This window comes from Prinia subflava, unplaced genomic scaffold, assembly GCF_021018805.1.
Source record: "Prinia subflava isolate CZ2003 ecotype Zambia unplaced genomic scaffold, Cam_Psub_1.2 scaffold_47_NEW, whole genome shotgun sequence".
NCBI classification, from domain to species: domain Eukaryota; kingdom Metazoa; phylum Chordata; class Aves; order Passeriformes; family Cisticolidae; genus Prinia; species Prinia subflava.
This window is the reverse complement of record NW_026961001.1, coordinates 413,807-427,409: the sequence shown is the minus strand read 5'-3', so window position 1 is coordinate 427,409 and position 13,603 is coordinate 413,807. Positions and strand designations below refer to the sequence as shown.

General features: G+C 53.8%; 2 protein-coding genes across 3 annotated transcripts in view; one reads left to right on the top strand and one right to left on the bottom strand.

Annotated features, from left to right (window-relative positions):
* LOC134565399 (zinc finger protein 239-like) overlaps positions 1-13,603 on the bottom strand; it is a 56,813-nt gene that overhangs the window by 32,003 nt on the left and 11,207 nt on the right. The window lies entirely within an intron of this gene.
* On the top strand, positions 5,536-13,592 carry LOC134565363 (uncharacterized). 2 transcript variants are annotated; one of them, XR_010083886.1, is made up of 3 exons: positions 5,536-6,438; positions 6,707-11,570; positions 12,112-13,592. XR_010083886.1 is itself a non-coding variant. In XM_063424892.1 (2 exons), the coding sequence occupies exons 1-2, from the start codon at positions 6,403-6,405 to the stop codon at positions 8,531-8,533; spliced, it is 1,863 nt and encodes a 620-aa protein (XP_063280962.1). In that variant the 5' UTR covers positions 5,536-6,402; the 3' UTR covers positions 8,534-11,707. The 2 variants fall into 2 exon arrangements, 1 of the variants encoding a protein (XP_063280962.1); XM_063424892.1 differs by lacking the exon at positions 12,112-13,592 and having other exon boundaries at positions 6,707-11,707.

Genomic DNA, 13,603 nt, shown 5'->3' with positions numbered 1-13,603 from the left:
ACAGCGGGTGATGGCAGAGGGTCGCACAGGAGACAGGAAGTCGCAAAGGTGACAGAAAGGTTGTGGCAGGAAGGGAGGTGGTGGCAGAGGAGTGGAGGGGACTGAGGGTGGCAGGGTGAGGGGAGCAGCAGGGGGGCCAAGGGGTGACAAAGGCACAGAGGGAACAGCTGAGCCTGCCAGAGAGGGGACAAAATGAACCTCTGGAGGACACAGGGGCCAGCCCAGGAGGCCACAAGTGCCATGAGGTCCCTACCACCTCCCCTGTCCCCTCCCCAGGTGCTGGAGGCTGTGGAGGCCGTGGTGGCCACCCTGGGTGAGCTGGTGGCCACTGTGACCACGCCATGCAGGCGCGTGTGGCCGCTCCTGTACCCAGAGTCCCTGCATGCAGACCTGAGGAAATTCATCTGGACCCTTCGGGATACCCTGGACCATGGCGCTGTCACCTCCCTGAGCCAGCATGGTGTCACCTCCATAGGCCAGGCCGTGGCTGCCCTCAAGGCCACCCCAGGGGCCACCGGGGCCAATGTGAGAGCCACGGTCAGAGCCTGGCAGAAGTCGGTGTATACACTCCAGGAGAGCTGGGAGTGGCTGTTCTGCAAGGCCAAGGAGATCCTCAGCACCTTTGAGGGCGAGGACACTGATGAGGACACTGATGGGGACACTGATGAGGACACTGCCACCTGCCTGGTGAGGGACCTGCAGGACAAGACCGCCGGCTGGGGGACAGCTGGGGACAACCAGCCGCCGGTGGCCCTGGCCTCAACAGCGGCCACCAAGGCCAGGCAAGAGGCCATGGTGGCCACTGACCGGGTGGAGGGGACCACCAGGAGGGCACAGCGGGCAGAGGAGGCCCTGGGGCTGCTGAGGCGCTTGATGGATTTGTGTGAGGAAACCTGGGGGCTTCCCCTGGAGCTGCATGACCACCTCTGGGACATCAAGTTAATTCTGGAGAGAACAAAGGAGGTGCCCCCCAATGTCCCTGAGACCCTGTCGCCAAGTTCAAGGAGCTGTGGGAGGCCAGTGCCTGCCTGACCACGCGTCACCTGCTGGTGGCACTTGGGAAATCAACTTCCTCCTCTTGAGTCCCTATGGTGGCTCCAGTGGCCCTGGTGGCCCCCGTGGCCATGCAGTGGTCAAAAGGCTATCGAGGACATCCCGAAGCTGCTGTGGGACAGTGATGTCACCTCTGTGACATCATCAGGGCAGTGACCTCACTGGGGACACTTGTGGACACTCGAGTGCCACCAACTCATCTCACCAAGAACCCTTTGAGTGCCACCAGCTGCTTGTGTCACCAGGACCTCCTGCTAGAGAAATTGGGAGGGGGTCCTTGTGCCCCCAAGAGCTCCTTGTGTGTCACCAGGACTGACCCCGCGCCTGTGCAAGGGTCCCCAGTGTCCCCGGGGTCTCTCTCTGTGTCACACGCCACCCCCGGGCACCCACCAGGGACCTCCCAAGCACTAGGACCCCCCTGCACCAGGACCAGTCCCTGCCTCAAGCACTCTGGCCCATCATCATCATCATCATCATCCTCTTGAACTGGGACCACCCCTCATGCATCAGGACCCCCAAGTTTCACCTCCCCCCTCCTCATGCACCGGGACCACCGGATACCCCCCACAAATCACCGGGCACCGGGACCCACCTCGTGCACCAGCACTGGGACTGGACCCTCCTCGTGCACTGGGACCCCGCCATGCATTGACCCCCCACCCTCGGGTGACACCGTGTCCGTGTGCCATGTCCTGTCACCACGGGGAGGGGACAACGGGGGGGAGGGGACAATTTGGGAGGTTTGGTGACAATTCCAGGGGTGGGGTTGGGGATACTTTAGAGGAGGGTGGGGACAATTTTGGGGGCAAATTGCCTCAGTTGCCACATCGGGGGCATTTTGCCCTCATTTTTTGGGGGGTTAATTTTACATTTTTAGGGGCGGGGTTGATTTTAGGGGGTTAGCATTAATTTTAGGGTTCAGGATTAATTTTAAGAATTCGGGGTTAATTTTATGGTTTGGGGTTAATTTCGGAGGGTTCAGGGTTAATTTCGGGGGTTTGGGGTTAATTTTAGGGGTTCAAGGTTAATTTTGGAGGGTTAGGGTTAATTTTGGGGGGTCAGGATTAATTTTAGGGGTTCAGTGCTGATTTTAGGAGTCAAGATTAATTTCAGGGCATCAGGGTTAATTCTGGGTCGGCTCAGGGATGATTTTGGGGGCTTCAGGGTTAATTTTAGGGGTTCAAGGTTAATTTTGGGGCAGGTCAGGGATGATTTTAGGGGTCAGGGTTAATTTTAGCAGTTCAGGGTTAATTTCAGGGGGGGTCAGGGTTAATTTTAAGGGTCAAGGTTAATCCTGGGGCAGCTCAGGGATGATTTTTGGGGGCTTCAGGGTTAATTTTAGGGGCCAGGGTTAATTTTGGGGCAGATCACGGTTAATTTTAATGGGTTGAGCTTAATTTTAAATGTTCAGGGTTAAATTTGGGGCAGATTGGGGATAATTTTAGGGGTCAGGGTTAATTCCAGGGGCAGATCAGGACTCATTTTAGAGCCTCAGGGATTATTTTGGGGGGTCAGGGCTAATTCCAGGGGCAGGTCAGGGTTAAATTCGGGGTTTCTGGGTTAATTTTAGGGGTTCAGGGATAACTTTAGGGGGTCAGGATTAATCCCGGGGGGGGCTGAGGGATGATTTTAGGGGGTCAGGGCTGATTTGGGGGAGCTCAGGGCTGATTTTGGGGAGCTCGGGGCTGATTTGGGGGGGCTCAGGGTTAATTTTAGGGAGCTCAGGGCTGATTTGGGAGAGTTTGGGGCTGATTTGGGAGAGCTCAGGGTTGATTTTGAAAAGCTCAGGGTTAATTTTGGGGAGCTCAGGGCTGATTTGGGGGAGGTCAGGGCTGAGTTTGAGGAGCTCAGGGCTCTTTTTTGGGAGGTCAGGGCTGAATTTGAGGAGCTCGGGGCTGATTTTGAGCTCAGGGTTAATTTGGGGGAGCTCAGGGCTGATTTGGGGGAGCTCAGGGCTGATTTGGGGGAGCTCAGGGTTAATTTTGGGTGCATTCGTGTTGATTTGGGGCTGCCCCAAGGGCCCCGCGCTGGTGCCGCAGGTGAGTGACCCCCGGGGTTGGGGGCGGGGGGCGCGGAGCGGGCGGGTCCCTCCCATACCGGGGACAGTTTGGGGACGCTTTGGGGACATTTAGGGCGGCAGGGGCGGGGGGGTGAATGAGCCCCCTCGGTGCCTTGCAGGAGAGGCAGCTTTCCGCCGTGGGTGCAGCAGACCCGGGTGTGATTTGGGGGGCCGGGGGGGTCCCCGGGCGGCCCCCGCCTCCGCCCCCGCCACCCCCGATCACGGCCAACGGCTGCGAGCGGCGCGGCCCCGCTGCTGAGCACTGACCCCGCCCCGGGGGTCGCCGGGACCCCCCCAAAAACAAGACCCGCACCCCCCCTTCAGCCCCCGGACCCCCCCAGCCCTGGGGGAAAAGGGGAGGGCGGGAGGGGGGGTGGAACACCCGGAGACCCCAGGGGTGAGGAGGAGGAAGAGGGCGAGGGGGGTTCGCCCCGGGAGGGGTCTCCAGTCGAGGAATTCGGGGGGATTCACGCGAGGAATTTTTTGGTGAGGGTGGTCCTCGCATGAACGGATCCTCGTGCAAAGGGCTCCTCGCGCGGGGAAAAGGGGGGGATCGAGGATTTTGGGGACCCCACGTGAGGATTTTGGGGTCTCCATGAGAGGATTTCGGGGTCCTTGTGTGAGAATTCGGGGTCCCCGTGCGAGAGCTCCTCGTGCCGCCGTCTCCTCGTGCCCCCGAGAGGAATTTGGGGTCCCTGCGTGAGGATTTTGGGGTCACCCTGCAAGGGCTCCTTGTGCCGCCAAGAGGAATTTTGGGGTCCTGGCTCCAGAGCCCCTCGTGTGTCACCAGCTCCTCGTGCGAGGGCTCCTGGTGTCACCAGGCCCTCACGTGTCACCGAGAGGAATTTGGGGGGCTCCTCGTGTCACCAGGAGGAATTTGGGGGGCTCCTCGCGTCACCGGGACCAGCCCAGCCCTCGCGCGAGGGTCCCTGGTGCCACTACATCCTCGTGTCACCGAGAGCCCTTCGAGTGCCACCATCTCCTTGTGTCACCAGGACCTCTTGCCAGAGAAATTGTGGGGTGTCCTTGTGTCCCCAAGAGCTCCTTGTGTGTCCCTGGGACTGGCTCTGTCCCTGTGTGAGGGTCCCCGGTGTCCCCGGGGTCTCTCTGTGTCACACGCCACCCTTGGGCACCCACCGGGGACCCCCTGAGCACCGGGACCAGTCCCTGCCTCAAGCACCAGGACCTTCACCTATCATCATCATCGTCGCCATCCTCGTGCACTGGGACCCCCAAATTTCGCCGTCCTCGTGCACCGGGACCCTCCCTCAGGACCCCCCTCACGCATCAGGACTCTCAAATTTCACCTCCCCCCTCCTCGTGCACCAGCACCACCAGACACCCTCCCTCGAAATCACCTCGTGCACCAGGACACCCCCCAGGCACTGGGACCACCAAAGACCTCCTCCATCGATCAGCGCTGTCACCATGCACCGGGACCCCCCTCGAGCATTGACCCCCCCCCATCGTTCACCGGGACCACCGGAGACCCCCCCCATGAATCACCGGGCACTGGGACCCCCCTCGGGCACCACTCCCCCCTCGTGCACCAGCACCGGACCCTCCTTGTGCACCGGGACCCCCGTGCATTGACCCCCCCTCCACTGGGCACCGGGACCCCCCCTTGTGCACGAGGGACTGGGACTGGAACCCCCCCTCGTGTACCCACCCCTCCTCGTGCACCGGGCCCGGGCCCCCCTTTGTGCCCTCCCCCCCATCCCGGGGGGTTCAGCCCCCCTGCTTTCACCCCCCGGGAATAGCACCGGGACTGGGGGGACCTGAGCGGGACTGGGGGGACACAGGGGGTCCCCAGCATTGGGGGGGTCCCTTGGGGCTTAGTCTCGTCCCCCCACCCCCGTTTTCAGCCGGGACCCCTCCCAATTTACCGGGGCCCCCCACACCCTGTGACCCCCCCCTTTCACTGTCTCCCCCTTCACCGATCCCCCCAAAGTGCTGGGACCCCCCGATCCATGAGCCCCCCTCAGTGTGACAGGACCCCCCACTCACCACCCCTCTCTCACCACACCCCCCCCACTCACCAGGACCCCCCCAATCCATTGGACCACCCCCACTCACCACGCCCCCCCCTTGGCATCCCTGGGCCCCTCCCATTGATTGACCCCCCCTGGAACGCCCCCAGCCCCTCCCCCCTCGGCCCCCCCCGGCCCGCGTTGGGCCCCGCCGGGGCCGGGCTGGCTCCACCCCCCGGGGCCTGCGCAGAGCCTGTCAATCAACGCCAATCGGTCTTGTAGCCACGCCCACATGGGGGCAGGGCCTCAAGGGGCAGGAAGGGGGGTATTGGGAAAAGGCGTTGGGATGAGAGCATGGGAAAAGGGAGGGTGGGCCATGGAGCAGCGACCAATGGGGAGAGGAGGGGGTGTGGCCTGTGGGGGCAGGAAGGGGAGGGTGCGAAGGAGCGGGAAAAGAATTGGGGCGTGGGAAAGGGGCGGGGCCTGGAGGAAAGGACTGGAGAGAATGGTGTGAGTAAAAACAGGTACAGAATAGTATAAACCAGTATAGACCAGTATGGACCAGCATGGGCCAGTACAGACCAGTATGGATCAGTATGGACCAGCACAGACCAGTTTAGATGAGTAGGGTTCTGGGCTGGACACGGGCTGGCTGTGAGGCTGATGGTGCTGTCTGTGGCTGTGTGTGAGTAAAAACCAGTAGTGACCAGTATGTACCAGCATGGACCAGTATAAACCAGTATGGACCAGTATGGACCACTATAGATGAGAATGGACCAATATAGGGCACTATGGACAATATGGACCAGTATGGATCAGTATAGAGCACGGGGGACCAGTTCAGACCAGTTCAGATCAGTACAAGTTTCTACAGACCAGGAGAGACTTCTCCCCGCCCTGACCAGTATAGACCATCTCTGACCAGTATGCACCAGTATGAACCAGTACAGACCAGTACAGCCCTTCCCCTGCCTGGGGATGGGGACACTGGGATGGAACGGGGGACACTGGGGTGGTGACACCGGGACAGCCCTGGTGGCACTGGGCTGGAACTGGTGGCACTGCCCAGTCCCTGGTGCCACCTGTGCGGTGTCCCCGTGTCCCCACAGTGTCCCTGTGCTCGGCCCGCACTGCCGTGGGCGTGGCCAAGGATGATCACTGGTGGGGGAGGGGTGGGGGCTGAGCCGTGATGTCATATAGCTCCGCCCCTTTTCACCACGACATTTCCGGGTTGTTACCGAGTGCTGCTTCCGGCCTGTTTGCCTCCCAGGAGTGTCCCCGGAGTGTCCCCAAGGGGTCCCCGCCGTGTCCCCAGCGGCTATGGAGCCCTGTGGTGTGCGACAATTCCAGCGCAAGGTGGGGGAGGGGACAGGGGGACGCAAAGGGGACAGGAAGGCGAAAAGGGGGTGGGGGGGCGTGGCAGGAAGGGGGGAGGTGACAGAGGGCTGGAGGGGACCAAGGGTGGCAGGCGGGGGGAGGGGACAGCAGGAGGGTGGCACCAGGTGGCCAAGGGGATAATGGGGGTGGCAGGGGGTTGTAGGAGGGGCAGCAGGATGTGGCAGGGCCACCCCAGGAGGCCACAAGTGCCACGAGGTCCCTGCCATCTCCCCTATCCCCTCCCCAGGTGCTGGGGGCAGAGGTGGACGTGGTGGCCGCCCTGGGTGAGCTGTTGGCCACTGTGACCGTGCCAGATAGGAGCCTGTGGCCACTCCTGTACCCAGACTCCCTGCACGCAGACCTGAGGAAATTCATCTGGACCCTCCGGGACACCCTGGAGCATTGCGCTGTCCCCTCCCAGGGCCAGCACGGTGTCACCTCTGTGTGCCAGGCCCTGGCTGCCCTCAAGGCCACCCCAGGGGCCTCCTGGCCTGATGTGAGAGCCACGGTCAGAGCTTGGCTGGAGTCAGTGAAGGCGCTCAGGAAGAGCTGGGATAGGCTGTACTGGGACACTGTACATCTCCTCAGCACCCGCTGGGGTGAGGACACTGACGAGGACACTGATGAGGACACTGATGAGGACACTGCCAAGGCCACTGCCACTGGCCTGGCCAGGGACCTGCAGGAAGAGACCCCCCTCGGCTGGGGGACAGCTGGGGACAGCCTGGTGGCAGCAGCCCGGAAGCCGCCAGTGGCCCTGTCCTCAGCAGTGGCCACACCCGATGCCCCCATGGCAGCAGCCACCAATGCCAGGGAAGACGCTGAGGTGGCAACCAGGCAGACGGGGGCGGCCTCCGGGCGGGAACTGCAGGTGAAGGAGGCCCAGGAGCTGCTGAAGCGCTTGAAGGTCGCGTGTATCAAAGTCATCCTGTTCTCCTGGGACATAGAAGAGTGCGTCTGGTACGAGGTCCGTAAACAGGGGACAGAGGAGCTGCCCCCCAATGTTCTCGAGCGGTTTGTGGCCGCAGTGGCCGAGGCTGAGTGGCTGTGGGAGGCCAGCACCCGCCTGACCACACGTCACTTGCTGGGGACACTTGGGGAAATCGCCTTCCTCCTCTCGAGTCCCTGTGGTGGCTCCAGTGGCCCTGGTGGTTCCTTTAGCCCTGGTGGCCCCGGTGGCCTCTCAGTCGCCAAGCGGTGCCGAGAAGCCACCGAGGACACCCTGAGGCCCTGCAAAGAGCAGCGCACAGCACCACCACATGGGGACACCAATCATGGCAGCTCAATCCCAGGAACACCTGAACAACCTGAAGGGACCTGGGGAAAACCCGAGCCAGGAGCAGTTTGTGACATTGTCAGACAGCTTCCAAGGGACCCCGACTTATTACCCCCAGGGACACGATGTGAACTGGCAACTTCCAAATTGATACGTTTTTTAAAAGACTATCGCCTTGAATTTTGCATTCCCATAGGAGTTACTGGTATTTCACACCAAAGACAAGACTTCCTAATTATAGGCAAGGACAGTAATAGAACTCTTGGATTTTCAGTTCTTCCAGCTGTGGTTTCAGCAAATTGTAATGAAGAGCTGAGGGTTTTAGTTCTTCCTTACAAGGCTCCACTGGTAATTCAACCCAACACACCAATAGCTATTGCTATTGCATTGCCAATGAATACAAATAAGCAAACTGGATACCCAGAAATGCCTTTTAAAAGCTCTAACCCTCATGGCCGTTGGATAAAACGTATCACCAATGAACGGCCAGAGCTGACCTGCAGTCTGACACACCATGGTAAAATAGTTCACATTACAGGCAAGCTGGACACAGGGTCAGACGTCACTGTGATTTCTTATGAGTTTTGGCCGAGCGATTGGAATCTGGTACCACCGGAGCGTGGTCTCACAGGGATTGGAGGAGCTACAGTGTGTATGCAAAGTGAATCCATGATTACTGTCACAGGTCCTGAAGGGAAGACAGCGACCACCCGTCCCTATGTGGTGAGGCAGCAGGTTGTACTATGGGGGAGAGACGTGATGTCCCAGTGGAGAGCAAAGATGGAATTGGATTCTTGATGGAAACCACAGGGATTATTAGGTTATCATTATTAAGTTTTCATTATTATCGTGGAAAAGCAATCAGCCCATTTGGATAGATCTGTGGCCTCTTGAACAGAAAAAATTTAGTGAGTGAACAACTCAAAAAATTAGTGAACAAACAACTACAAAAAGGCCATACCAAATACAGAAATAGTCCTTGGAATTCCCCATGTTTAATCATTCACAAGAAGACTTCTCAGATTCCTGGAGATTGCTTCATGACTTGAAGATCAGCAAATTGATAGAAGACATGAGGCATTTACAACCTGGACTTCCTTCTCTTTCAGTGATTCCAAGAGACTGGCCTCATGTTATCCACTTAAAAGATTGTTTTTTCAACATTCCACTTCATCCAGAGGATGCTCCTCAATTTGCCTTTTTGGTTCCAGCCATCAGTAGAGGAGAACCATTGCAAAGGTACCACTGGACGGTTTAGTTGCAAGAGATGAAAAGGACCTGCAGCTGGCCCTGACCCTGCCAGACCCGAGAACGGCCCCGCGCCCGGTCCCAGTGAACCTGTGAGGGGTCCGTTCCATCCTGCCAGTGACTTACTTAGGCTTGTAGGGGCCCCACCAACACAAGTGGGCTCCCTGCTTTGAACAGCAGCCCCACAAATTAAAGGTGTTTGAACACCGCAGGAATTTAGACAATTTCCTGCAGCGCTATTGCGCATGTGCGGCACAGCTGCCCTCACAGCAAAATGGCGGCTCCCTGCAAAGACCTTCCATACAACAAAATGGCCGCTCCCTGTGTTTTTCCGTACAACAAGATGGCGGCGCCCCATATGGAGCATGCGCACTGCCGCCAGCGCCATTTTGTAACCACCGAGACTCACATCCTCCAACCACGGCGCCATCTCTGGCCCCCGCACGCACTGCAGGGTCGGGCGGCCCCGGAACACCGGCGGCGGAAGTGCCGCGACTGCGAGCGGCTCCAAGGGATTGCGGCACCGGGCTGCCACCGGAGGGGTCCCTGTGCCCCCCACAGCAGGAACTGCCTGCTGTGAGGGCAGGCGACCCTGGAGCACGGCCAAAGAGGCTTTCAGCACCCCCACCATCGGCATAGTCCTGCCGTGGGGAGCAGCCCTATCGAGGTTCAGGCTTCTTTTCAGCCTCTGCCAGTGCCGGGATTGGAGCACGGGAGACACAGTTTTGGTGTTTGGACTCAGGATTTTATTAATTCTTACCTACATTACAGCCTCACAAGCCGTGAGTTCTGCACACTAACTAGCTAAGCACAAAATGGACAGTCTCACTCTATCTCTACCCGCTCTTTTCAAGGACAAATCATCCAATTAAAAAGTGACACTCAAATGATTTCTGTTTTTAACCCAATGACCCTTCACCAGTGGTCCGCAATGCAGACTTTATTACCCAATCAAAGAAACCGCCCAAACCCATGGAGAAGAAGGTGGAGAAGAAGGGGCAAAATGACAACTGATCCAAATCCTCCATCTTGCTCTCTCTCAGTATCACTATATACTAAAACCCCAAACTCTGATTTTTCCACCCCGTGTTACAGCACACCTCCAATTCAAACTACACCCCTGTGATGTCAGTGCTATCACCCATTTTTGGAAGGCTGTTCCAAGGCCTCAGGTCAAACGCAGTGCTTCCCTGGGGGTCAGTGCCCATCAGCACAGAGAGTCCAAAATTCTCAGCATCCAGAGATCCTACACACCCTGAAATCAGAATGAGACAATCACAACCCCCTGATGTCACAACACCTAAAAATCCCCTAGGCCCCGCTTCTGCCCCCTCAGTCTCACATCCCTCAGGTGCTGCAAAGAGAGGGGGGAGCGGGGGGCACTGGGATGATGAGGGGCTCCTCGCCATGCCACCATCTACAGCAATAAAGCCAGGAACATCAGAGCCACATCTCACATTTGTAGATCACCCAACAGATGTGACAGAGAAACAATGCAAGGATGACCTGGCATGTCTTTAGCTGCTTCCAAATTTTGCCTTTGTCAATGCTAATGAGGAATGCAAACGAATAATTAGAGCCTTGCCTGACCCACAGCCTGCCTTACTTCAAATGATCCAAGTTTGTAAAGAAGAGATCTGACAGTATATTACAAAACCCATTGGTGCTTTTAAATTATGTTAAGTTTAGGCCCCTGTTAAGCTTCAATTACTTTTGAGTTTTAAGTGTAAGTTTTGTAAGATTTAAGTGATATTAGGTTTATATTCTATTACAAAGATAATACAATTTGAGATTCTTTTTGCCAAAATTTATCCATATCAAGTTTAAGTTTTATTCAATTTAAAAATTATCCTAGGTTTTGTGAAAATATGCTTACCTAATTAGCAAAGTTTAGTTATTTTCTCTTAGAATAAGACTGAAACAGCTGAAACACTGACGAACACCTGTTTGTGGACGGAAGAAGATACAGTTTTTTGGACCCTTGATTTCCTGAAAGGTTTTATTATTTATTACAATCTCTGCTGTTTTATCTTCCGTACATAATACAGAAGAGTCATGACAATTCTACATCGAGGCTGTTATTGGTTGTGAGCTGTTTTATTGTTTTTCTGTGTTTTATCTCAAGGTCAAAAGTACATGACTCTTTAAAAAGGTGTTAACTTCCTACGATGATTGGTGCTGATATATTGATTACTTGATGTGAATTTGTTAATTTTCTATATTTATAACTGACTTCTCATATCCTTTAACATTTCTTTTCCTATTATCCAAAAGATGCATGTCATTTCAAGATCCTTCCTTTTTATTTTCTAACTGCTTAAGCATTTCATAACTGCTGCTGTTAAGATCTTTGTTTTAGAAATGTATTTAGGGACCTCACTCCAGTTTAGAGCCTGAGCCCTGGCCAGGCCCTGACTCTACCTGGATGGATGTTTTGCCAACAAGCCCAGATGTTTTCTGCATCAAAACTAGATTCAAGTCATTTGACTTGGCAATTTGACCCTATAAAATGACAGCCAGACCGATCTTTGGAGTGGACCTGAGCATCTTACCTGGGAAAGGATGTTCGAGTCCCCACTGGAAAGAGGTTTGTCAGCTTTTTGCAGACTCTGGGGTGATGGTACAGTGTTTTAGTGTTTAATAAGCATCCAACTTCATGTGTCTTATCGTTAACAGTCATTATTATGCCTGTCATCTGAAATATTCTTAGTTGTTGTACCTGAATTTTCCTGATCGCTGTCAGTTCTTAACAAGAGTCACGCATTTTTTCATCAGAGTACCTGTGCACTTATGTAATGTTTCGTATTTCCAAAGATCAAGCAAAAGCAATCATAAATACATGCCCAGTCTGCCAGCTGGTGCATCCCCCTGTATCCACAGGAGCAGTCAACCCACGAGGATTGCAGAGCTTGCAATTACAGCTAGCAGATTTTACTAAATACCCATTTTTTGAGAAATATAAAAATATCCACCTGTCAGTGGATATATTTTTAAGTTCAGTTTTACACCAGTACACACTGGGAAAATTAAAAGAAAATCCTTTAGTTTTGTTCAGAAATCCAGAATCAGGACAGATTGAAGGTACACTCTATTAACCTGGGACAAAGGGCTTGCCTGTGTTTCTGCAGGTGCAGGACCCAGGTGGATTCCAGCCAAGAACATGAAGCCACATCAAGCACAGAAACACGCTGACAACTCCAAGAGCAGGGGAGCAAGCATGCAAGATGTGAACTGCACAGAGACTGTAGCTAATGGCAGAAATCTTTTGTCCCACGTGCAAGAACTGTGAACCTTGGGTTTTGTGTCAATGTAAAAAGTGTGGGAATTGTTGGTATTGTGGAGCTCTACTGGCACAGGTGTGGTGTGCATCGTGTCATGATTTAGAATCCCAAACAAAGCACAAAGCCTTTGAATTTTTAGTTGCAGTGGGTCATGAAGAAGAAAATAGCCCCCATGTTCCTATTCTTAGGGAGGAATGTAGAAGAGAATTTTTGATAGAATCAAAAGAGATTCAAATTTGCAGAGTTGAATACAAACCAAATAATTTAGTGGCCGGTCCGGGAACAAATTTGTGAAAAAACAAAAAAAGGGATGTGCTAAAAGATTTGCTTGGAAATGAAAAATTAAAAAGGAAGTGCCTTAAATCAAAAAGCATGAAGGTAAATCAGGTATCATATCTAGATCTATTTTGTTTGCCTTCAGCAATGCAACCTTACCTGTCGATCAACCAAAGACCAATGTTTGGGGATCAGTAGTGTTGTAGAATTCCTTTGTTAGAGAATAGTTGAAGGGAAACATGGGGCTCTGTTGAATGTTATGCTTGTGCTTTTTTGCTTTGCTTGCTTTTAGTAATTTGCTTGCTTTTAGCAGTGCAAATTTGCCAATTAGTCAACCTAAAACAAATGTCTGGGTGGCTTTAGCCAATGCATCAGATTTAAATATCCTCTGTATTTCCTATACAACCGCAAAAAGCCATTTTCCACCTGTTTAGCAGGTGTGCCAGTGGATACTTGGCCAATTCCAGAGAAAACTGACAGAGCCATTCAAGGTACACTCACAGGATCATCCACATGGGATCTTTGGTCCCTAGTAGAGGCATGGGACTGGTGCATTCCTCACCTTCCCAAGGCATCTCATGAACCAGAAGAATTGGACATCTTTGGTTCTGTAAACATGTTTCTTTTCGTGCCAAACTTAACTGTATGGGGAAAGATCAATTTTTGGTCAAAGATGTTTCTCCTTACCACTCCACATATATGAGATTAATTGGTGTAATCATGCTTCTTTAATTCAAAACGCATTTAATGATTTGTCTGACTGGCACATGGGTATGGGTGTGAAGATTTTGAAGGGATTTGTTGTACGAATTTATCCGATCACTCAGGATCTATTCATAAAAATGTACAAAACCTTAAGGAAAGTGTACAAAAAATTAAAATTAATGATGAGACTTGACAACCCATTTAATAGATACAATCTTACATTGTAGGTGAAAGAGCTTTTAAAAATGAGTATATATATTTATATGAGTCATCATAATTAGTTGTGCTAATAGTGTCTTATTTGCTCCAGTGCATTCAACAAATAATTAATAAAGCAATTAAAAGAGCTTTTGTGGCT

What these genes read in the sequence shown, in the direction of transcription:
- LOC134565363 (XM_063424892.1), top strand. Translation starts at nt 6,403, where the DNA reads ATGGAGCCCTGTGGTGTGCGACAATTCCAGCGCAAG. An exon ending in TGCGACAATTCCAGCGCAAG is followed by an intron (nt 6,439 to 6,706) that starts GTGGGGGAGGGG and finishes TCCCCTCCCCAG; the next exon opens with GTGCTGGGGGCAGAGGTGGA.